The following is a 25,733-nucleotide window of genomic DNA, read 5'->3' as shown; positions in this document are numbered from 1 at the left end:
ACACTCTGTCTGTTAGGTGACTTGTGTTCGAAAGGGTTAAAAAACAAAGTCTGAGGAGTGGGACCTTTTCATTAGCTTTAGGAAACTGTTCATACATGCAGTTGTACTGTTTGACTTTGTGACCTGTGCATTTCTCAGTTTTTTATTTATAACTTTATTTACTTTGATTTTACAAAGTAAATGTTTCAGTTGTGTGAAATGTTTCTGACTTGGGAGCAGTAAGACACTTTTCTTAAGATGGTAAATTTTGCACACAGTGTTTAAAAAGGGCCTGCCTTGTGTTTATACTTACAATGACTTGGATTAAATTACTTAAATGCACAGTGGCAAAGCCACCGATTTGCTGCTCTTGTTTCTGTAATGAGCAGGAAAGAATATTTTACACTAAATCTATCTAATAATATTTTGGTCATATTTAGATCATTCATTACGTTTTGTTGAAAAAAAAAAGGATAAAATAAAAAAATCACATTAAATCGCAATCGCAATATTGGGGGGAATAAAATTGCAATTGGATTATTTCCCCAAATCGTTCAGCCCTAATACTGAGGGCATAATAGAACTGTTTGATTGGTTGTACTCGCATTCTGTAAAAACACTCATCACTGTGGGTGGACATGACAGCATACAAGAAAATAGTTAACTTCACATCTTGATAGGGTTGTGCCTCAAAAAAAATCCAAGCGCAGGAGTTCAAGTGTAGAGAAGGGCTGAAGAATTGAGCACAGGAAATCGGTGTGAGCAACAATATATCTGAGTGCAAGCACACAGTTTGAGCAGAAGCAGAGCAAATTGAAGTGCAAACAGGGGCTATTTGACAATCTGAACATAAATTCAACAAAGTCATGTGCTCAAACTGAAAGACCACGCCCTTGAATAAAGATAGGAAAAAAGCTCCATAGTTTCGCCCTCTGTAAGGTTTTATATCCTATTTCTTATGCACAGAAATTCAGATATTAAGCAACTTATTGTTTTACACACTATTCTGAGTTCTTCCTCTTGTTAGAATAAGATCAGAACTATAACCTTGGAGTGGATTAAATATAAGAGACGTTTCTCAATGTTTATGAACACGAAGTGGGTGAAACCTTTTTGTTCATGGATAGTGGTTTTCCTTTCTGTCTGTTTGTCTCAGCTGAGGACTTAAAAGCGCTAAAAGGCCAGTGGTGAGAAAGCACATGGGAGTATCTGACCAAGCTTAATTGGATTTCTGTGTGCGTATATACTGTCCCCCCTCAATTTCTTTCGGGCCAATGGTCCATTTCAGTGGCTGAGTGATGTCACAGACCCAGTATCTCCTGCTGTGCTAGACTTATATTTCACCTTCAAATCTCATAGAAATGCAAGCAGCACTGGCTGTGAATTCATGGAGTTAATAATGGAAATAATCAGCTTATCCAGAACCTTTCCTAAAGTAAATCTACAAACTACAGTGAATCTGAAAAACTTCGGCTCTGCTTAACTCACTGACAAATGAGATCAGACCCAACACAGTGATCATCACATATGTTTGTATTTATGGACTTCATTGCTGTGTGGTTATGCAGTGCTGATTTCTAAAAAACAACCTGTAATAATGAAATCATGTCCAGGCATATTGTTCATTGTATGAACTGTAGGTTTAATGAAAGTTTAGTAAGTGACAGTCATAAATGACTTCATAAGTCAATATGACATCCAACACCACTACAGCCATACAGAATAAACACTAATTCAGAACGTTGACCAGCTCTGCTTTTGATATATCCATCACTGATATTTAGCAAGAAAGAAAGATAGAAAGAACAATTTGAATTATTTTGTTGTTTGAAGAGAAAAAAGACAATAGAATTGCAGAATCTGTTATTGATCGAACAGGCTGCATCAGACTAGTTACCAGCATGGAAGATGGTATGTGGACAGTAAACAGGTCCCCAAGTCTCCCAGCTAAACTTGTGAATGTATAGTTAGGAGATACAAACTCACACATCCCTTTTAAATTGCTAATTTACATTTCCCCAGTTTCAAAGACAAATTACATGAAAAGCTAAGGTTTATTTTATTTTATTAAGACATCATTTAATTTAATTTAATTGGTTTTCAAAATAAAAAACACTGAGCTTAGTGAACTTGTAGTTTGGGTTTCATTTTATCTGATTTAGGGCATTTAAAAAAAAAAACAGCTTTATTTGATCTGATCTTCTCTTAAAACATTATATAAATTTGCGTATGTGTAGAAACATGTTTGTGATTGATTATTCTTGGTGAAAAATGTATCTTGTTTAATACCAGGTTAACAACATATATAGGTTTATATATATAGGGAGATGGAAAGAGTACCATCACTATTTCAGAACAACTGAATTATTAAAATGATATTCTCCAAAGCTAATTTATCACAAATCAACATCAGGACTTGGAATTTGGAATAAACCATACGTGAAGTAAATGTAAACATCATGCTATTTTCATGCCTTTCTACAGAATGTTTTTCTCATGTTATCCTGTCAAGGTAACTGGAAAACTGTTCTTTCTCTCCCCCCTCTCTCTATCTCTAAATTTCCTCTCCTAAAGTGCTCCCCTCCCTCATTCTTGACATCTCAGAATGAGGCACCTCTGGATGTGCAGGTTGAAAAGACTTATATTTCAAGGCACTATCTGTCTCACAGGACCATTTAAAGTATCACAGGAAATCAGAAAACTGAGGAAGAGATAAAGGGGGAGTGGTAGGCCGACCTCCAGACGATGTCATCTACCAAGGAATTAATAAGAGGGGAATTCTTGATTAGCGAGAGCGTACGAATAACTCTGAGGGAGAATAGGTGACTTTTTCATTCATGTTTAGTTTGAGGACTAAAATAGATGGAAAATATCAGGAATGGCATTCCATTTTAATTTTCTATTTAGGTTGAAACTAAAATCTACAAATATATTAATAATATAAATAATGTTTTCTGTGAAGGAGCAATAGTGGTGAATTGTGGTTAATGTGTATTGACTTACTTCATAGATAAGGTCCGCTACTTGGCCCAGGCCCAAGAGGGTGTTATTGCTATTCTATCACTGTTACATTTGAAAAATGATTCAGTCCCTGCCGAAAAATAATATCTGAATAAAGTTTGTATGTTGGTCTTATGCATTCTATCTATTTATAATATGACTAACCCTAACCATTAGTATATCTCCTCCTGTTTCTTTTGGTATTCAGATGTACAAACACGTGACTGTAGTTCTTTGGAGGTGTCATGGTGGAATGAAGTATAACTAACAGTTAGAGTTGGCACAGGGTTACCAGCAAGTGGTATTTTCATGCTGCTGTAACACTCAAGGTAACAATAACAATGACATGTTAACAGGACTCTAGCTATGTGTGATAGAGTGATTCCTACCTCTTTGAAGCATGGTGAGGGGTTTCGCATCTGCTCCAGCATGGCCCATTTGACGGTGGCCTGCCGGATGTTACCATCGTACTCCCGAGAGCTCTGGGTGCCACTGGGGGTGCCACGGGAGCGTTCATACCCTGGCTCGTTGAAATAGGGCTCAGCCACCAGGATGAGGGACTGCACTGACACTAGCACCTACAGCAAATCAAATGAAAAGAGGGAATATTTTTTAATTTGTTGGTTCAAATTCCATGGTAAATGCTAATCATAAAATATGTAAACAGTAGCTTGGTTTAGTTTCAAAATAACTAATAATTCTGTTGCACTACATTTTTCCAACTAGCTTGATTCAACCCTGTTGATTAATAAGCCAGAGATTTCCTCAGTCTCCTCAGCTGTGGACACCGAGGAGAGTCTGACAAGGCACGGAATATTTTGGCCCCTGAAAAGATATATCCTTCAATTCATCCTTATTAACAGCACGATTCATGACTTGTCCTGTCTCAAGGAGACTAAGGACATCCTGATGCATCAGTGTGTCTGTTCCAAGCCACTACAGGTGGTGGTCTAGTGGCAGAAACTTGGACTATGGGCAGAGAAGGTCTCTTGTTCGTCTCTGGTTCAACTCCACGGAGAGACAACAAAAGACGAACCTGGATTAATCTGTCCAAAAATCCAAGAGTCTCCCTACCCTGTCTAGTGCCCCTGAGCAAGGCACCTTACTCCCCCAACATCTGCTCCCCGAGCGCCGTACATGGTCGCACACTGCTCTGTGTGTCCTGCACACAGATGGGTTAAATGCAGAGGTTGAATTTGCCTGCCATTTCATGGATGTGTTATGCATGTCTGTGCATGTGTTTGGTATGAATAAACATATCTTAATCAATAACAATGACGATCTTGGATATCCTTTCCTGGATTTCTGAATTTCAGAGCCGATATTCAATCCAGCTGATGACCGCTTGATTTCAGCCCACTCCCTTGACTCTTATTCACCTACCCCCCTTTCTCCTTTATTGATCTGCAGCACACTAACTTGAATGATAATCAATGGAGACATCTCTATGACCTCTCCAACCCTGCAAATGAAGGAATTATAATAAATAAAAGGAAGAAAGAGAAAGAAGGAGCAATCCATTTCCAAAGATTCTGGCTTGTTTGTTGCTGGATCAATATATATGAAAAAGTAAATGCAAGTGTGTGCATCACAAACAACCAAATAATGGTTGTGGGGGATCACTTTGGATACCCAGTATTACTCTAATGCTGCACATTATCTATCACAAGCATTAAAGGCACAACCCCTCAAGACTTTAGATGATAAAAACACTAATAAATAAGTCTTTACAAAAAGCATAAATATTCCCTTTAGCATAAATAACATTTGAAACAAGAAGGGGGCACCGGGAGCACATACTGTACCTCCAGCAAGGCTAATGCCCTATCTTGCCATGTAAAATAAAGCAAGCGCAAAATCAACATTTATTTTTTCAGAACATCTGGGGGGATAACTGAGTCCATGATTTCACACAAATCTTTAGTTTCACTAGCTCAATGGACCCCAGTAGGCATGTCTTTCACTGTCTATCCTAGGAGTTTAAAAATAAGAATAAACTTGTCAGTGGTGTCTGAAGAAAAAAGTATATTGGTATTTTATCAATTTCAATTTCGGCAGGCTACGAACTGAGGATTTAAAGAGTAAAATATGAAAACAGTCTAAAATCAGATGGCATCAGGGTTAACTGGCAATGGAAGCCAACTGATTCCAACTTAGAGATGAGTGATGCGTGTGCGCAGGAATAACCTGGAGCTCCAACTGATACTGGTTTGATTAACATCGACACACTGTCACCAACGCAAAATAATAACTTGACTTTGAAATGGATCCTTCATGTCAGCTGTCAAAACACCAAGTCCATTAATACACAGCCCCTGGCAATGTAATGATGGCACAGTGATAAACTACAGCCTGTGACACAAAGACTCAGACAACAGCCCTGGTGATCTATTCAGACAGGTGACTCTGTCATGATGGAAGATCTCCAGCTCACCTGTAAAAAGCTTGAGGTCTGTGGGTTCCATTTCTCCTCTGGTCTCCCGTGCCATGTATTGAGGATACTTAAACACACCTGATTTAGACACACGCACACACACACACACACAAACAAAACATAAAGTTAGAAAACTTGTTAGTAAGCATTACCCACACATAGAAGAGTTTCAGCATACTATCCATTGCATTGGTGACAAAACATCTTTGGGAATTTTCGGTTTTGGTATTGCATACATAATTTTTTGTCAAAATACATCAAACTCAGTGTTTCCCCATTAATTATCTAGACTGTGGGGCCCCACCATATTACAATATTTCCTACCAATGTTTCCTAATGACCCAAACCTTTTTTACATTTCTCATAATAACATAACAGATCTCTAACTTGGTGCGTGCAGCGCTATTTGTGACCAAAAGGTACCGTCCACACACAGTCAGACCTCATAGTTCCAGCTGCAGTTGTGTTATGCAATGCAATTCTTTTTCTACAACTTGTGCTCAATACCTATGTTTGCTAACAGACCCGTTTTCAACATAAATCTGTAAAAATGTGTAGATGCTTCATATCAGTTTTTATTCAACCTGAACCTTCAGCATGGCTCACAGCTTCCAAGACAAAAAGACATCCAGCTGAATATGAACAACCCTCAGCAACAAGCTTCTTATTATGCATCTGTCTTTCTGCTTCCTCCACTTATCCAACCATTCACCCCTCAAGAATGGTGGTTAAATGAATGGTGGCTCCCTTCGCCCACCCCCTCCATTGATGTGGGAAGCTCAATGTATTTCTTATAGAAGTTGTCTGCCCATTATGGGAATACATTTGGACTGTCAGTGTGCGCCTAATGAGGTGCAGCAGATTTGGGTAAGCCTCAGCACCTTGACCCCAGCTCCTAAATGGAAAGAAGCCAAGGCCTCAGGGGGAGAGCAATACATATTCAAACATGTCTGAAGGAAGATTTTCAGATACAGACATGGACATATTGGGTTCAGTTGACGGTTTAAATCCATTGTGGGTGATTGAGTGACAACCAGGCAGGTTCTTTTTCTGGTCTATTTCACTGTTGGAAGTTTCCATACATGTTGCAAAACTTGTTTTTATTGTATTTCTACAGGGTTTTGACACACTACAAATATCAGTATATTAAAGTGCAGTACAGATTGTCAGAATGCAGATTCACACATTTTGAATCTCTAAACTGTTCATAAATGATGTTATATCGAAATATTTTCAAACATGAAAATGCCACTACTCTTAATGTTTGGCATACACAAAATGCTAAATTTAATAAAATTTGACCAATGTTTTAAAAATATATAAAATATTGTAAATTGTACCCTTGCATACAGAGATCAGAGTAGGTACTTATAATTTAGTTAAAATGCTGAGAAGTCAGTTGTTAAAGGTCAGGGTGTAATTTTTGACACATTTATCTAAAAAGGTAAAAATCCTCCAACGCAGTTACTTGACAGAGTCACATGAGCATTTTTCAACTCACTTTGCCGTCATTGTAGAGGTTTGGGTTAAAGCGCACACTGTGTCCACCAGTAGTCTCCAGGTTGACCAGCGGCGGAGAGTTGGGATAATCTTGGGGAAAATACACATCAAACTCGAAGCAACCGTTGGTGTATGGCGTGTCGGCTGGTCCTGTGATGAGAACCTGCACATTCAAAGAGAAGAGGGCTTTAACACAAATAGCCTGAGAAGGGGCCGTTATACATCACACTGAAAAAAAGGTTAATTAAAGAAAGTATATACTCTATTATTGGATTAAACAAAGGGCAAATTTATTGAGAAATGGTGCTGCCTCTATCAGGTTCTTCCCCACTCACAAGAATGTAATTAACACACAGACTAAACTGTGTAATTAGCCAGAGAAGGAGATCAAATAGATCTACAGCACTCAAGGCATTTGTATAAAAATCCAATTTATTTATTTATTAAAAGACATTTGCTCATTACTCACACACAAAGTCTGGTGCAGAAACAATAAAGAAAGCAGCAATGGGACGCAGATCAGATTTCCACCTCACAAGCCACTGTCCCTTTATGTTGATGCTGCTCCTTGATTATGACTTTGTTGTTAGTTTGCTACTGCCTTTAGTTAGAGTGATCTTTTGCCTAAACCAAGCTAAGCGGATGAGGACTTTGACATTTAGAAAAGGAGATTCTGCCTTTAATCAACTTGTCGGGGATACAGCCATTTATTAGATGTCACTGGAGGAATGAGTAAGAGCTGTCAATGACAAGACGTATGGTAAAAACACCAGACGTAGTAGCACTGTACACAACATCCTTCAGGAAGACACAAAAGTTCACCTTTATTATGTTCTCAAACTGTAGGTTTCATTTAATCACAGGGTACACCCTATAAAAAAACCAGACAGTTCTGTGCCACAGTTTCAGGATATCAGTTTTTTCCTAACAATGAAGGTTACATACAATATACACATTCATCAAAACCAATTATGAAAAGGTCATGCTGTGGTGCCAGGCTTGACTGTCTAGTACTTTACCTTCATGATGTCCAGCCTCTCCTCATCACAGCGGACAAAGACGCTGGATGAGGATGACAGGGGCAGAGAGGTGGACAGGGTGACGGCCTCCTGAGCGAGACGACGGGATCGGGCTGCACTGTTTGTATCACTGGCGTTCTTCACCTGAGACATGTAATGGTAGTTCACCTTGAACATAAGCTTCCCATCCTCTTCCTCAGAAACCATCTCAAAGGTGTCTGGACAGAGTAAAGACAAGTGTGAGTGTCATTGTGGGATGCCCCCATGCTCATATACAACTGCAACCAGAAAATCGTTTTCTGCCAACGCTCTACATAGCAGCCTAACGTGTAATTTCATTTTGAAAAACCATGGATGTCTAGCTAGCAGGCCAGCAGTTCGGCCCGTATCATCTATTAAAAGGTCCAAACCAGATGATGCACAGCTGAAGTTATGGCCCCAACATCCGCTGGTGGCCACTAACACCTGCTAACATCTACAGGTACTTGGTAACCTTACTTGTGCAGAAGACCTTCAATGTACAATGGATATTAAACATCTTGTCCTAGTTCTTTTTTTTTTAAAGCTCATGCTCAGAACATTGCCAGTTTTACTGTTCGACTGTTCAATGGTTATGTCAGTAAAAATCACAATGATGTTTTATTATGAGTTACAGTCTGTCCTTCAATGTCTTCAGCCTTTCTGTCTGCACAGATGTCAATTACTTCAGACATCAAGTTGCTTACAAAATCAATTGCGACACAGCAAAACCAGTGTAATTCACCATGACACGGCTGAATAGAGAGTGATGGACAAGTCAGAAGGGATGAGCAGGATGGAACATAGTCTGAGTCTGCTTTCCTCTCATAGTTCTGGCATGATGGCATTATGGATCATATCAGACAGGAGAGGGAGACAGAAATATGTAGTGTATGTGTGTGTGTGTTTTTAAATACGTTTCAGCAGAAGAATGGGGAATTATGGTTATTTTGCTATTGATTGTGAATGTTTGCTTAAAGGAACATGAAAATCATACATGTAGAAATACAAAATGTATGTATTATACATAATGGTACATGCATATAAAAACACGGACACACCCACAAGCAAATATATAAACTCACCAAACTGCAGCTTCTTCATGGCAGCTACATATTTTTCTTCTTGAGAGCGTATGATGGACAGGGGCTTGGGTCGGCTTGACACCCTTCTTGAATACTCCACCAGCTTTCGTTCTGGTGAGGAGGAGGGATTTGGGATGAGTAACAAAAACCATGCAGACCAGAGTTAAATCAGAGCAGAGTGGGGGCATTCAGTGAGTGACAGTGACACAGAGGCATCGGCTCCAGAATGTCTTCCCCTGTGAAAATCCTGCAGGGCCAGCCTGCCACAGGGCTGTTTATCACAAGAGTCACCTTAGAAAGCAACCGGTGCTCTGTTCTTCATCAAACAGACACATATATTCAGGCATGCACACAAAGCAGCATTACAAAAGCTTGTTGGAAACAACTACGACAATCTTAACTAGGCCTGTGAAATTGATACATTGAATACTTTTCGTGACTTGTTTTGTGACTCGCAACCTAACTAAATTCCAGTGGATAATCTGATGTTCTCTGCATAACGCCACACAGCACATTGCATAACTCCAAGCTTCTTTTTTGTTGTTTCTGTGGTAAATACGGTCAACCAGCTAACTGCGGAGGCATGTTGAAACTACAATAACCATCTTGCAGTTGTACCAAGTTTCCATCCAAGTTTCACTGAACCGACATAATGCCTTGGTACAGATTCATAAAAGGTTCAACCATCATTGACAATAGAAATCAGATTGGATGTAGATTGAAAACAATGGAGGCAAAACAACCATTCACTGAAAGTTCCTTAGGATTCGAGTTGTGATTATCTCTAAAGTTGGTGAGGAGAAAGTTAGAGAGCCATATATTGCATAACATTTGTATCAAAATATGGATTCGGCAAGGAAGTCGCTGACAGCACCTCTCAACATTGACATAACTGGAAAAACATATTGTAGATTGAAATAAAAGTTTACTACAAGTTGCAGTTCTCATCTGTAAAACTACTGTTTCAAAGATCAATAATTTACTTCTATGTATTTACCATTAATGCCAATTCAAACAATAGATCTTTAATTCCACCTTGATAGTGTAAGAAGTAATAATGAATAAATAAGAGCACATGCTGATATCATCATTGATTTAGCCTGTTCTGTTAGGACAAGTATATCGATACTTCAGAGGAATACTTCTCCTCAATCAATACTGTCCAGCTCCTATCGGATCATAGCTCCTCTCAGATATGTTTCTTAAAGCCTCTGTACTAATTAATGATTATACATCTTTCAAGGCCCTAATGTTGCAAGCTCCGCACTGTACAATTCTGTATGACATGCGATTCCAGAGGCCTTCATTATATGGATTTCTCTATGAGAAGTGACATGACATTGATCTTTATCGGTATCCCCTACCCCACATGCACACTTCCACCACATGTAATGGCTAGTTCTCCATCTAAGTGATCACTAAGACGACCGTTTATGTGGACCGAGCATAAAAATCCTCCGAAAGGAGCTGGAGGAAATGGGCGGGTGGGGGATAATTAATATTGTGTACTATGTAGGCAAGGTATAAGGGGAGGTGTAATGATTCATCATGTGGAGGACATTGACGTTGCTACTGGCTTAAGGTGACAAATGGCTAGTAAGAAGAATGTCCTTTCTTTCTCTAAATCTTTATGTACAAAAACAAGTCGAGACATCTGTACTTTGGCCTTAACAATTTTTCAACGTCTGAATCTTGTGATACAACTTGAAGAGGCCGTCCTTCCTCTTCACAGGGCTAAGGAGAGCCTCAGAAAAGATGCCAAGGAAAGTGGAACAGTTTTAGAAATGGGACATCAGCATTGCACAGTCTATCACTGACTTCAAGAGTCACAGAGTCACTTTACAACACGTTTCAGGCAGTACCGAAGGCTGAGTTTGACCTGAAGCTTTCGACTGTTAGGTCAAGCTGAACTTTTATAAACAGGCCAATAGCATTCTTGATTAGATTGTTTGGTCATTCACAGCTGAGGGATTTCAGACGTTTTGGTAAGCTAAATTTAGAGACCCATTTCCATGTCCTTGTACCAAGAGGGCAGGACAGACAACAGATGAAGGTGTGAGGGAAAAATGGAGGGAGAAAGGTGGAACCCGGTGAAATAATTCAGATAAAGCTGAACAATTCTGGATGTCAGCCAACAAAGGCTCTTGGTAAGGGCTGATAATACAATATGATAAAGTACGCGGGTTATGGATTCACATTTCTCAAACACATTTTCTATGAAACTTGGTTTTGGTGGGACATAAGTTTAAATGTACTGATATAACTGCGTAATGCTGCAGACCATACTCTTCAAGCTGGGATTTGAATGAAACAGATATAGAATGTGACATCAGCTGCTAAATTGCTGGCAATAAAACCACAAGTGTATGTTGCATACATACCCTGGTTGGCCTGTCGCAGGCTGGTAGTAGCGATGTAAACGATCTCAGCTGTCCTCTGGATGTCAGGTACCAGCAGAGACAAGCCCTCCGGCTCTGGATCTGAGCTATCGGTCTTCATCACACCTTTACTTTTATCTTTCTTTGACCTTAAATACAAGGAATATTCATCCAGTCACATCAACTTGAATTTTAGAAATATATTTTTGGGTGTAAAAGGTTAAGTTTATTCTTTTGTCAGTATGCTTCCAAAAGACAGTGTAGCATTTTTGGGGATAAATCAAACCAATGAATATGCCAATTCTCCACAAAAGCTTCATTCAGCAGTCTTCTAATAGCTCAGTCTGACTTTGTTGTGACACAAGATTTATTCAAAAAATGTTTGCAAACTATGACCATTCAAAGTGTACCATATGAGCTATGGATGGCTTGTATAACTATACATGTGCAAACAAGTGAGCCACCTATCACTGATTCAATTTGATAATGAAGAATATTATTAATAAATGGTCTAGTTCTGAAACATCATTTTTTTTGTCTTCTAAGTGGATTTTGTCTAAAGCAATGATTTCTAAGGAGAAACTCTGGGGAGGGTCTGTTTTTTTTCTTTTGCTCTGTCCTGCTGAATGTACTTGTCTATTAAGACCATTACATGCAATTTAACAATGATTCAAATGCCACCCAGACCTCAATTGAGGTAACATTTGCATCATTTCATCAGCTTGTCTAAAGGTTTCATAACTGTGAACAAAATCCCCCCCCCCCCCCCCAAATATTTTCAAGTGCTAAACTAAGCAAGCACTTCCCTGCCCTTTTCCATGGATGTTAGATCAAGAATGTTTCTGTTATCAAGGTTTCGGAGCCTTGTTATTTATTTTATGATTAAAAAAAATGACATTCCAATCAGGGTCAGCCATGAGTTTGTTTCCAATTAGCAACTGTTAGCATGGATAAATGCTCAAGCATGCTTTGATCATGGTAAACATTCTACAGGCTTAAAACCTGAGGTTACAGTTCGTCTGATAAAACATATTGTCAAGACCATATAGATGTGGACAAATTGAGTTTGACTAATTGCTGCACTTATTTTGAGGAGGATGATCTGTTATTTTGTTCTTACTGTTACTCTGTAAGGCAATGTATTTATTTGACACTTTTACAGTATTATTGGCCACTCAAAGCGCTTTACAGTAGAAGTCAAATTCACCCACACCTTCATACAGCGTCTCTATATGCAACGGTATATCAAACACCAATCATACACTCCTATTATTTTCAATGTATAAATGAAGAGCGAGCATGTATATCTGGTTATTTTATCAATCAATAGTAGGGCTGTGAAAAGATTAACATTTTTAATCAAATTAATCACAGGTTTCTATGGATTAATAATGATTAATCTCATTTCCGATTTACTCTGTATATTTTTGTGAGAACAAAAAGATTTATGACAAAAGACGGATATATACATTTAACATGTTTTCTTTTTTTATTCATAAATAAATAAAAACAATGGTGCTGCAACTCAGCAGTTCTTTAGCAATTCTCTTTGCTATTCCATACGGAACATTAATATAATCTTCATCCTAAACAGAATTCGGGCTTCTTAGCCATTGTATGGTTGAATAAAACTTTTTAAATCAAACAGAAATTATTTGGGCTTCTTAGCCATTGTTTTTATAGGATGGTTGAGCATTTTTCAATTTTTTGTCAAACAGCCATGAACCACACCATGGCACAATCTAATGCCTCTAAAGGCCTTCTTAGGTATTCTTTCTTTAGCCAGTTGGTGAGTCAAACTAACTAGTTCACGTTCTCTGACGGTAAGCTGACCGCTTATCCATGTTATTTGTTTGTTTGAATAGCAGCAGCTGCATTAACGCGTTATTTTTCAAAGCTCTAGTAAATATATCATACACTAATCAAATACTTTTTCCTGTGTCTTGATAACTGCTTTATCTATTCTGCCCACTCCTAATAAAGTGATACCACAACCTAATATAAGTCATTGACAGAAGTACACATTTAGATTACACATTTCTTAATAACCCTGTTAACAGGGATGATCATTGTTCATCTCTTAACAAAGCAGCAAAATAGGTGCAGTCATGAAGAGCTAATCATAATGAAGTTTAAAGCTTGCTGTGATGTACAATGTTGACTGGACTGTTTACACCCTCAGTAATCCACTGTTATCTCACAGATTTATCAGGAACTATTATCTTTACCTCCTGTTGAACCTTAATTGAATGATGCTGCCAAACGATGGCTGCTGCAACATTCAGGATGGGTATGTTCTTAAAAATACCATCAGATTCATCACTCATAAAAACAGGCATGGTGTATACATACACATAAAACTGAGTATAGTATGTTGACCAGAAGTTTACTGGAGATGTGAGTGAGGGAGATGAGCTCACTTATCTGACGATGTTTAAGCCCCATCTCCTCAGATGTATATCCAATTCTTCGTTTGAGTGTGTGTATAAGGTTCAGTACTTTACGCTCAGCAAAAGAAATGCTCCTCCCCCAGCATAATGGGATTTTCTGCTGAGACTAAAGTATTTTTTCTTCCATAATAGAACAACACATTCTCGATGTGTCCCTGACCACCTCAAAGCAGCCAAGTGACCAAATCGCAATGCCTCCTCGATGTTCAATGCCTCTTGGGGCACATTACCTTCATTCAGGGTGGATTTCAAAGCAAAGTGTGAACAGGGCTAAAGATGTTAAGATTCCCACTTCATCAGTATTGCAGTGAGGAGGGCCTTGAATGATACTGGGGGCGAATTTAAAGATTGGTGAGATTGTGGCTGAATCAAAGTGTTAAATAAAACAGTACTCGTCATGTATGAAGTAAGCTTAAGCAAATAATATGAGTAAATGAATGCGTCACTATTCACCTTGATGTACTCTGTGACATTTGTGGTCCATCTTTAAAATGTAAAAACCTGAGCAAACACATTACATTAAGTTCCATTAAGTTAATTCAATTTGCTCAATCTTACCTGAGGCGATTGGTATACGTGTCCACACATTTCTTCATCTTGGCCAGCAGCATCCCAACAGATGTCTGTCCCTCAGAGTGCTCTTCATCTTCCTCATCATCGACATACCCCGGGTCCCCAGACAGAGGCAGCAGCAAAGGGACCAGGGCTGTGCAGGTCGAAATGGCTCTCAGCAGCTCCAGTAGTGCCTGATATAAAGGGACATGGCGGGCCATATCCAAAACTGCAGAGAGAAAAATAAATAAATGCTTAAGTGTAAGAAGCTAAGAGCATAGTGGAACCATAAGAGAACATGTTTACACCCATAATTACATTTGCACCTGCCTTACATTGTTTTTTTGCGCCTTATGTCAGTAAACACTAGATTTTCAGCTGTTCAAAAGGTGAGGAATTAATACATCTTTCTCTCTCATTCACACACACATAAACCCAAATAGTATATCAAAATCTGTATCGACATTGGACCTACACATCCAGTATTGGTTGAGGCTACAGTTCTGGATTTAATCAGGTTTTAAGTTATTGTGAAAAAGCAACATCATAGTACACCATCAAGAGTGAGCAGCTGTGACACGGGAGACTGGTCATATCATCTCAGTGTCGATCCTTGTTGACCATTTCTGAGGATGTAAACTCAAAGCGCAGAAAGGAATACAGAAACAAACATAAGAAAATCCAATTTAAGCCTTACAGAACGATAACCATTCAAAACAAAATCTTAATGAGTTAATTATATTTTTTAAATTAACTCAGAAATTATCATTAGGTACAGAACTAAGCATTTAGTAGTGAGAAATAGTGAGTAGTGTTTTGGAGATACAATGATGCTGACATGCTAATGTTTCACAGTAAATCTTTACTTACCAAATGTAGCCATGCCAGTGTTATAAACATGAGTACTGGGAGGGGTTTAGAAACAAGTGTAACAAATCATGACAAAAAAAAATTGAAAAACTAGATGTTATCAAAGACTCAGTGTTATATAATAATACTTTTTTGCCATGGTTTGTCTCACCCGGTACAGAAAACAATCAGATACATGGGTGAGTTGAGACTGTGAAATAATTATCAACAGGCTGACCATTTTCTGAGAACAGGGTTGTTAAGTGTGAGTGGAAGCTTCAAAATAAAACAGAACAGCTCTTGTTTGTGGCCCCCAGACTATTTTACATTTATATTGAAATTCCCAGCTCCCTACTACTTCTCCCTCCATTTGCACAACACTGACCTTCGGAAGCATTCATCTGCTCTCAGATCCTTTAACCAGTGTTTGTGGATGGCATCTAGCATATAATTCCCATCCCTTCAAGATACTACACTCATAACTCATCAGAATGCCTCCTCCTGCTCTGTGCCAATGTCAGACTTGTTTTTCTTTCAACTATGGGTACTAAATGCAAAGCAGTCTTGAGTGATAGAGAAAACTATTAAAAAGAGGGAGGAGAACATAACCAACACATGCCTTTTTAAATAATGGGATAATAATAGGGGGAGAAAGAGAAGATCAATACTGAGCACCATTGGCAAACTGCACTTAGGTTTTTATTTTAATGCAGCCTGTAATCGTCCTTTATTCTAATTTATCCGCCAATAGACAATATCTGCAATATTAGCATTACATGTGAAGGACATAATTAAATGCCTTAACTTCAAAGCAGCTGTTCTTTTCATGAATAAAACGACATTTCTTTGCGACACCTGACATCAAACCATCTGAGAAATATCGGAAATATAATAGATCAAAGTAAGGCTGTTTACCTTTTCCTACAAATACAACTGCAGTACTCCGATGTCGGCATGACAATCTATTTGTTAGGTTGTAGTATTGTGGTTTCGACTAAGATTACCATTATACACAAATACATCATGCACACGTTATAAGCAGCATCTGTAAAAAGTAGGAGCACCATTAAATATCAACACTGCAGGTTTTGAATCTTGTCATTTCTGTGTGTAATAAAGAATGATGAGAAGAATATACATTTTTTACTATTTTAGACATCCTTTCTCAACTCTACCTTAATAAAAAACATCTAATGTTGGATATGGCTTGGTCAAAACCGGGAAATAAAAGTTATAATCAACCAGAGACAATTCTGCACTGTTATCAAATGCCAAACTGAGAAAGTCGAATTAACCCCCAACCCCTTATTGTCCACTTGTGTCTCCTGCCTTACTTTTCATCTAATTAAACACCTACTCTGCCCTACAGTTCCTTGTGAAGATTAGACGATTCCTGCAATAACAGCTGACAGACTGACGTTTGGTATTTTACTGGGGGTATAGAATTAGGGAGGGGGGATACACAAAGGGAACAAAGATGGTTTTGAAAGGGAACCTTATTTAGAAATGGACACCTCTTTGCTCTTAAATTATTAACACAGTGCCACAATTGGTCTAAGAGGTGATGAAAATTTCGATGTAAAAACATGCAGTATTCATATCCATATTTGAGGGGGAAAAACAGCTAGTTTTAGATTTCTGAATGTCATTATGGGGGGCACAATCCCTGCTGCCGAAATGCTAACGCTTCAATAACCCAAAATACCTCGGAAATTCCTTCAACTTAATGGATACAAAACACCCCTGGTCAGATACAGCTTTTCTGCCTCCAAGTGAAATGACACTAATCATTTCAAAGCAGCTCATAATTGAGCTCCAGGGACAATGGCTTGTTTATAATGAGGGTAGCTGTACATAGAAGCTCGCAGAACGAACACCTGATAATTGCCCTTGATTGGCTGGTGCTGCAAATGTGTGTATGTGTTGATGTACGATCAAACACCAGAGAACCCGCCCTACATACATCAATGATGTACATTTATTCAAAAAGTATCTCAACGTTTCCTAAAGCACTGCCGTAATCATCCAAGAAAACTGAAGAAATTGATACAATGCTGCTCACACAAGCTTTTACAAGTGGGGCAACAAATAAAAAATCAGTTCAAAGTGTGATAACATTAAATACCCTATATGAATTATATAACAAATCAAACGACAGAGACCATGAACGTGATCACTGTTAATGTCAAACCTACAAAGAGATAGTTCTTTGGTCCAGACTAAAATATTTCAACTATTGAATAGATTGCTCTGAAATTATGTACAATCATTCATAGTTCCCAGTAGGGAATTCGTTATGCCTGTGCACTGCTCTGACTTTCTCTATTGTCAACATTAGATGGCCAAACACATTGGACCAGGCGACTACCATGTTTCTCCATGTTAGCTAGATGCATAAATACATTTTTTTTTGTAATGTTACTGATGACAACTTAATAAGACCATATCAGGGCTGAGGGTTTGTCAGCCCATTCCTCTAACCCCGGTGGCCAAAATAAATTATTGTAAAAGTAATGAATGCAGCTTTAAGAGAACAGCCTATTACACAGATGCTACTATAATCATTACACACTAGTGGATTTTGTTGTGACCACTCTAGCAGTTTGTTAATGTCTTGGTTATAACATATACAACACTGTGCTGCAATAACAAACCCACTGAGACTACAGGATATGACAGTCATTGGTCTTCTCCCACTGGTTTACTGCAATGCTCCAAAAAAAGAAAGAAAAGAAGCTATGAAGCATTAAATGACTTACAACAGAGCCTCAACTCATGGGTGAGCAGAAGAGCTGGCGAGTGGGCTGGTGGCTCCCTCAAGGGGCAGGTATATCTTGCCTTGCCAGGGGAAGATGCCACTTAGCATGCGGGTCACACCGAGTGGGTGGCTAATACTCTGACTCAAGCTTGTGGCTAGACAATGTCAGGTCTTCTTGACCCCTTTAGGGCAATGGAACAGAGGAGAGAGTCGCTGAAATGGTAAGACTCTGACATGTCTCTGCCAACACAGTCTGCCTCAGTGGACACTGTAGATAATGTGCATCAAAGCAAGACAATGTGGAACAACCAGAAAAAATTGTCCTGAAGCTCTGTGCTGTTTTGAAGGACAGATGGAACGGTGACTGCATTTGTCTACACAAAGAATCTTTTTGTAAACCAAGCTACTCAAGCACCTTAGTTTTTAGTTTGACACATAGTGTGGACATCTTAACTTGGTTAGAATGAGCAAGAAAACTCAAACTCTCAGAAACAAGCAAAACAAACAAGTAAAAAAGTCACTATCCTATTTGAAAATGGTAAAACATAACTCATTTTGCTTATTTGCCAATCATAAGTTGATTTGAGGTTGACTGAAAACTGACAAAGAAAGAATTAAAAAGACAGAGGTAATAATTATATTACAATATTAGAAGTCTAATCTGAAAAAAAGGGAATAGTAAGGTTAATGGCAGCATAGACAAAATGTTAAAGGGGACATATTATGAAAATTCCACTTTTGTAGTGCTTCTACAGGTTAATTTGGGTATCTGGTATGTCTTCTCAAAACAGGTCAATCTGAGGAGGGCTGTTTTAGACAGGGTGAAAAGGGTGCTGTTTTAAATGATCCTTTGGTATTTTGACCAAAATATGTTACAGACATTTCATTAAGACCCGAAGGAACCATATCAACTGTGGTAAAATGGGCATAATATGTCATGTTCACAATCAAATAAATGTGATCCAATAGTCATCTAAGTCACGAGACAAACTGAGCCTCAATAATAATATAACTTTAATCTTTTAATTTTTTACTGAAAACCCCCATTAAATAGGTAAAATGGTAAAGTGAACCCATGGATTTAATAACTGGTTAATCCTCCTTTGACAACAATACCTCTAACAGTCAATTCCAGTAACTTTGTCCATGGGCCACTTGCTTAACCAGGTGACCTTAATTCTTTGGTTTGAGGCAATCTTCAGTGAAAATACTTCAATATTTATTCAGAGTCACTGTTCTCCTCCCAGCCCCCCAATGTGTTGCTCCCTCCTTTGGGAAGTACAGTTGTAATATTAGAATTGCTTAGTTTCATCAGCAAATGAAATATACTCTTCCAGTAGAGCTGTAGATTATCAGATTGCTTAGTGGCAAACTTGAGGTGAGCACTGATATTTTTTTGGAGAGAAAGGTCATGTATTTCAATGGTGGACTCAAGATGAGAGATGTTAACCAGCTGCAATGAATCCTTTTACCCTCTGCTGTAAGTGTGGTAGCTCACAGGCCCTGGGCTGGCCCCGCCACCACTCGGCGGTGAACGGGCTGGTAATTGTCGAACAGTAGCGACAAAAACTGTGAATACAGGCTTTCCACAACGGACCACCAATGATAAACAATTGGTTCTGCTGGGTCAGGATCAGAGCAGAAGCAGCAATTGGTTTGTACAGTGTCTGAGTCTCCTGCTTGGTTTGATCCCTCCACACTCCAGCTGACATGCGCTTTCTTTACACTTTAATAATAAAAACCAACACTAATCAGAAGTTATTAGGACCTGAATTTACTGAAGCTTACTTTGTGTTTGTTTGACTTGCTCATTGAGTTTATGAGACATGTATATATTTATACACATTAAAATGGGACAAAAACACACAAAAACATAGCGGAAACAGTGGAATATTGGCCCAATACAATACAAACTTAAAAGCCTATGTAAATCATAACCATCCCATCTTGGTTACCGACCTGGTCAAATATAAATCCTTCATCAATTGTCTAATATTTATTCAAGTCTAATTTTTCTTAACAGAGCAATGTGTGTTATGTTATGTTACTAAATATTCCTTAGAATTAAGTAAATTGTTCTTTTAAAGGCTGTACTCGTAACACCATGCTATAATAAATACGTTTAGGGTGCACCTGAATTATGTGTTAGTGCACCTAAATAATAAAAGTCAGGCGCACCAGTGCAACCAATGTAAAAAGTTTGTCTGGTGGCTTTTTTGAGGGCAGTGGCGTGTGCGTCTGTGTAGCGTTCCCTTTTATTAACTAGATTGTGGCAGCCCACCATTGTCTAAATTGTTCCACCACAGTTTGATACATTTTTTACTTTCTCATAATACTATAAAAGATCCTTAACTTATCTTAGTGGTCAGTTGACTCCCATTATCATTTGATAAAACTCTGTCTGTGATGTGACTCTGCTGCTGTTCAAAGTAGACCCTTTGTTTATAACTGTAATGTCAAACTAAGTATTCCTAACTAGTATAATTATGACAACATTTACTGGTTTTGGATGGATGAATGGCAGCTATACAGCTTATGAGAAAATCAACCCGAAAAGTTTTATGTCGATAAGAAAATTAAATAGTGTAGCTGGTGGGCAAGTAAATTAATTGCTGTGTGCATGATCACTATGTTACTTTTATTGAATCTATTTGAATTAGGTTAGGTTGCATTTAAGTTGTCTTTATTGTTCTGTATGACATTGTTATATGGAGGACCATACATGACTTAAGTATAAATAAAAAATGTATAAATAAATACAGAAATAAATAAATAAATACGTTAATAACAACAGAAATGTCTAAATAAATGTCTTAAATATATTTGCAAATTTATTTATTTATTCCCCGATTTATTTTTAAATTTCAGTGTCCTTATGCTAATGAGAAAGGCGGGCCTAACTGCAGTCTCATGCAGGATTGGTCACAGGAGTGTAATGATCCAGCCCTACTACTTCTGCCTCTCAATGCTGACTGTCCAGTAGTCCAGTAGCTGTTTGCAGCGTTGAGCCAGTTCACACTTCAAATGAACTAGATCAAGTTCAGAGGGTTAGCTAAGGTTATTTTTTATTGGGATGATTTAGGTGTCAGTAGTCCTGACTGTGAGCGTCACGTCTGGTGTTGTACTGAGCACAATGAGCGAGCCGAGAGGAGGCGGAAACAGAAACTCCAACTCGGTACAAACACCTTCTGCTCTGCCCATGAAGCAGCTGATCTCTGAGCAGATGTGACCAGAGAAACTCTGTGTTTTCACTGTTTCCACTGTTCTACAAAGTCACTGAGCGGCTGCTTCACAGGGACAAACTCAAGTCTCAAGGTCGAATTATAGTCGGGTTGCACGCACGCACGCACGCACGCATGACACGCAACACGCCCCTTTCGTGCCCTGTGCGGGATTGCGTGCGTCCGCCAATTTTTCTAAAGGCCAAATTATACTCGTGTTGCATGGACGCACGCATGCATGCAAGACACGCAACACGCCCCTTTCGAGCCCTCTGGCGGCTTGCGTGCGTCCGCCAATTTTTCTAACTATACGACAAAACGACGCGGGCCTCACGCAGCCCGCAAGGCTTGTGATTGGTCGGCTGACTACATCCCGTCCGGAGTCTAGTTTCCGGTTTCATGCCCCACAATACGCGGAAATCACGGAAGATTTAGAAGAACGAATATGGACCAAATAGAAGAGCACTTGGCAGAAGAGATCCGAAAGTATGACCACTTATATAACCCGTCACTGACTGGCCGATTTGTCCGCCAGAAATAGGCTATGAGGAGCCGGAGTGGCGATGTAAATAAACATTAGACGAAGAAGAAGACGTCTCTTCTTTGTGTGTTTTGTTTTCGAAAAAAAAAGTTACCCCGCCTAGTGTTCTGGCGGTGAATTGCGTTGCAACATGCGCAAGATGTTAGAGAAGTATGAACAAAAACGAATCTGTCGATGCAGCTGCGTGGCCTTCCGCGGTTGCAGTCGCAGGACTATAATTCAGCCTTCAGTCACTGCAAATCAGGGAATAAATAAAAGTTGCAATAAATGTGGAAATAAATAAATAAATGTGGAAATAAGTGTAAGACATTGATCATTTAATTCTGCATTTATTTCCACATGTATTTGTAAAAAAAATACTAATGCATTACCAGAGATATAAATAGTTAGCCAGAAAATTGGAATTGTCTGTAAAAATATTTTACCATTGATGGATAAATGAATAGAAACTGATAGATGAACAGATGAACAATCCTCAGTCAGCATGGTGATATATTTTCCCCAGTAATATTATTGAAACATACCTGACTAGTCCTGCACACCACAGCAGGCCTCAATAGACCAGCTGTAGTTTGTAGGATGCTGGGAATTATCTGTGCATGTGATGGAAGAATGCAAAGTGGAGGGTTGAAATTCAACGTGAAGCGTGTGCTGCATTCCATACATCTTTAAAATAGAGTTTTGAATGATGTTTTATTGGTCAGTGTTTAATTTGCGCATTTTTTTTTCTCCAAAATTCGCATTATTTGCTGGAAATGTTCCTCCCCTTTGCAACCCTTAGTGTGGGGGTAAGTTAGACAGGAACAGGGGGCCAAAGATGGCCCTATCGGCTTTGTGCCTTTGTATTATAGGATTTGAAATATTGAATTGAATGCAAAGACCCCCTCCTGCCTCACTCGTTCTCCTCTACCCATCCTCAACCATCGTTTATTTCTCCCGCAACCTCCTATTGTTGCACCCCCCTCATCCATTCTTCCCAATCACAGGTTTGTCAGAATAACAAAAACTGAACTCAGAGCAGTACGGCCAAATTCACCTCCCTTTTAGCATTTCTTTTTTTTAAATTATTATTATTATTATACGGCAGCAGTACAGATGTATGCATATGTGTGTACGTGTGCGTGTGTGTGCTCAACGAGGCTGCACAGCAGCGGGAGAGGAGGAGACAACAGTGAGCGGGAGCGATGTCATTTCCCCCTCCCTCCTCCTTCTCCCTCCCTGAATCTCTCCCCCTCTCTCTCTAATTCTCATGCTCCTTCTCCTTCATTGCCACGGCCATCAGGATCCGTCCTCTCTCGCCATCCTTCTGTTTGGTTATACACTCCCACAGTGACTGGTGTTGGAACCCTACGGTAATGCTGCTATTACTGGCGGTAGCTGCAGATCCATATTGCCTAAGTGACGGACTGGCACTTCAACTGCTGCTGCCTCTTTACAGACGTCTGCTTCATGGGATTTTACAGCATTTCCTCTTCTTCTGGAATATCCAGAACGGCGGTGTGTAGATTTGTTGATACACTGAAGAAGGGGGTGGAGGAGTTGCATGGAGGCAAAGCAGTGACAGAGAACTAAAGATAGGGAGCAGACGGGGAGAATGGGAGGCAAAGTGGGGAGGTGGGAGGGGGCAAATGAGAAGAGGGTTTCTCCTCGCCCCCTAAACAGAGGCTTCTAGCGCAAATCTACTGAAAAAAAAAGGCGACGACAAAGAATTATGTGGGGGTGAACTTAATCAAGAGGGAAGCTGGGGGATGGTGGGTAATTGAACCTGACGGGTGGCGCTGTAGACTGGGGGACTGTAAAAGGAGGTTTTCACTGGAAACATCGCTGGACACCACTGCCTTTGATTCCACTCTCCGTCACTTAATCTGTCGCTCTTGAGCTGTGGTTAATAGGTAAACCCACTCTCCTTGAGGGCTCCACATGTAGCATGCCACGGTTTTCCAGAGAGGATCCAATCAGCATGCTGGATGATGTTGACTTACACCTTAGACGCCTAAGGGTAAGCAACTTTCACTTTATACCCAACATTTTTTGTATTTAACTGCAAATTCAAATCTTCTTCAACAATAGATATATGGCCACACTAAATGATGACATGAGAATTGAACGGGATAAAATGACTGTAGCTGTGTTCAAATTTGACAAAGAACCGAGAATTATCCTGTTTACCATTTTGCTCAATCGTCACGGTTATCATTGGTGGTACCTCGAAAGAGAAGGTGGGATTTTCACAGAGAACATCTTCTTGTGATGATCAAGGAGGGTTTGGTTGGGTGGTAGTTAACCAAATAATGGGATATGACAAGAGTCTCGTGAGTGTAAAGTGGCTTTAAAGATAAAGAGATAATCATGTGGGTATACCTGAACCCAGGGCGGTTATGTGCAGTTTTTTTGCAGAAGCTGATAGATAAATGGGGGAGGATAATAACAGAAGAACTACCAAGTTGTGAAAGCAGCATGTTATGTTAACTCAATCCATGTTCTTTGCTGTTTTCTTTGTTTGTGTGACACTTTTGACATTGTCTTTACAATTTCCTTCTATTCCAGATAAGTGTTCCCTTGCCAGGCTAGGTGAGCATCAGGATCATGGGCACCACAGTAATCACCATTGAGGATGTGCAGGCACTTGAGGTCAAGGAGGAGCAGGAGGAGTCCATATTGGCCATGTTAGGAATCATTGGCACATTCCTTAACCTCTTTGTAATTGTTTTTGTTTACATCTACACCACACTGTGAAGTACCAAATTGGAGGATAGCTTTTATTATTTATAAAAACTTCTTTTGATAGGACAACAAAAACTTAAGCGAGCTGTAAGGGTTAATGAGAAAGTGACATGATCATCTTCCCCGGAGAGAGGATGAGTGAAATGGACAGCCTGGCTGAAGAAAAAGAAGCCATATTCCAAAGTCACAGCAATGAGCCGGTGAGATAACAAAGGGCTGGAAGAGCGATGCTGGAATCAGGGTGAGCAAGAACAGTCAGACACTAGCAAGCCCCCAGCCAGGACTGATCCCCCTGTGTCCTGACAGGAAGTACCATCTTCCCTGTGATGCCATTTCTTTGGACCGCTGGACTCACTTGGAAGTTGAGCCAAACAAAACAGCCATGGGGAAAACGCTAATGCTTTTCCATTTGTTTTTACTTAATTTTCAAGTTGGTGGAGCTGTAATTGCTACTTTCCTTGAAGGGCTTTGGAGAAACATGTTTAAAAGCAGAGTGTGTAAGAACTACATTGGGACGCCACTCTGGAGACACAGTTGTCTACCATCTCAATCAGTCTTCAGGTCCAAAAATGTGTAGCTTCAGGACAAGCTCTGCTGTACTTTCATCATCTTAGATTTACAAAGTTACAACACAAACATTTCTATTTAGGAGCATACCTGCAACATTTATAACATATTCTTGAAGTAGCATTTCTAGAAATGCTACTTCAAGAAATCTCCAAATTGGTAACAACAAGAGGTTGTGGGCTAGGCAGTGCTATAGGAAAGCAGTCTATTACAGATGGAGTAAAGAAAACGGAGAATTGAATAAACTTGTAGCAGTTTCGCAGTACAGCTGTGCTTGTAATTTGAAACCTATCTTTCTGTTACTGCACATCTCTCCACGTCCTTAAACTGATGATTGAGAGGGGGGTGGAAATATACTCTTCAGACTCATGTTCATTTTGATTTAAGGGTAGTGTCAGCAATTATTTTCCTGTATTAAAAAGGCCTTTTTGATAAATATTTGATTAAAGTCTAGATGTATTGTGCAACGAGAGCCATTTGAACAATAAACATCAGAGCACATAACTAAAGATAGTGCAAATATTTATCTGTGAGAGAACCCGAGGAGTGTGTGTGAAAGGATCTGTGAGAAAAAGTGTGAGGATCATCACAGGGGCTCATTAATTACATATACAGGTGAAATGTACATGCGTTCATATGATCATAGTTATGGTTGCAT

General features: G+C 39.3%; 1 protein-coding gene across 6 annotated transcripts in view; it reads right to left on the bottom strand.

Annotated features, from left to right (window-relative positions):
- The window catches only part of birc6 (baculoviral IAP repeat containing 6), a 97,053-nt gene that overhangs the window by 12,756 nt on the left and 58,564 nt on the right, over positions 1–25,733 (bottom strand). For all 6 annotated transcript variants that reach the window (XM_062401490.1, XM_062401495.1, XM_062401494.1 and 3 more), the window contains 7 exons: positions 14,422–14,644; positions 11,417–11,562; positions 9,036–9,146; positions 7,933–8,150; positions 6,915–7,076; positions 5,414–5,491; positions 3,369–3,557 (listed from right to left, as the gene is read on the bottom strand). In XM_062401490.1, the coding sequence (XP_062257474.1) occupies positions 3,369–3,557; positions 5,414–5,491; positions 6,915–7,076; positions 7,933–8,150; positions 9,036–9,146; positions 11,417–11,562; positions 14,422–14,644 (1,127 nt within the window). The remainder of the gene's footprint in view (positions 1–3,368; positions 3,558–5,413; positions 5,492–6,914; positions 7,077–7,932; positions 8,151–9,035; positions 9,147–11,416; positions 11,563–14,421; positions 14,645–25,733) is intronic.

This window comes from Platichthys flesus, chromosome 12 (assembly GCF_949316205.1).
Source record: "Platichthys flesus chromosome 12, fPlaFle2.1, whole genome shotgun sequence".
Taxonomy (NCBI): domain Eukaryota; kingdom Metazoa; phylum Chordata; class Actinopteri; order Pleuronectiformes; family Pleuronectidae; genus Platichthys; species Platichthys flesus.
Note: the sequence above shows the minus strand (reverse complement) of the source record. Positions and strands in the feature narration are given on the sequence as shown.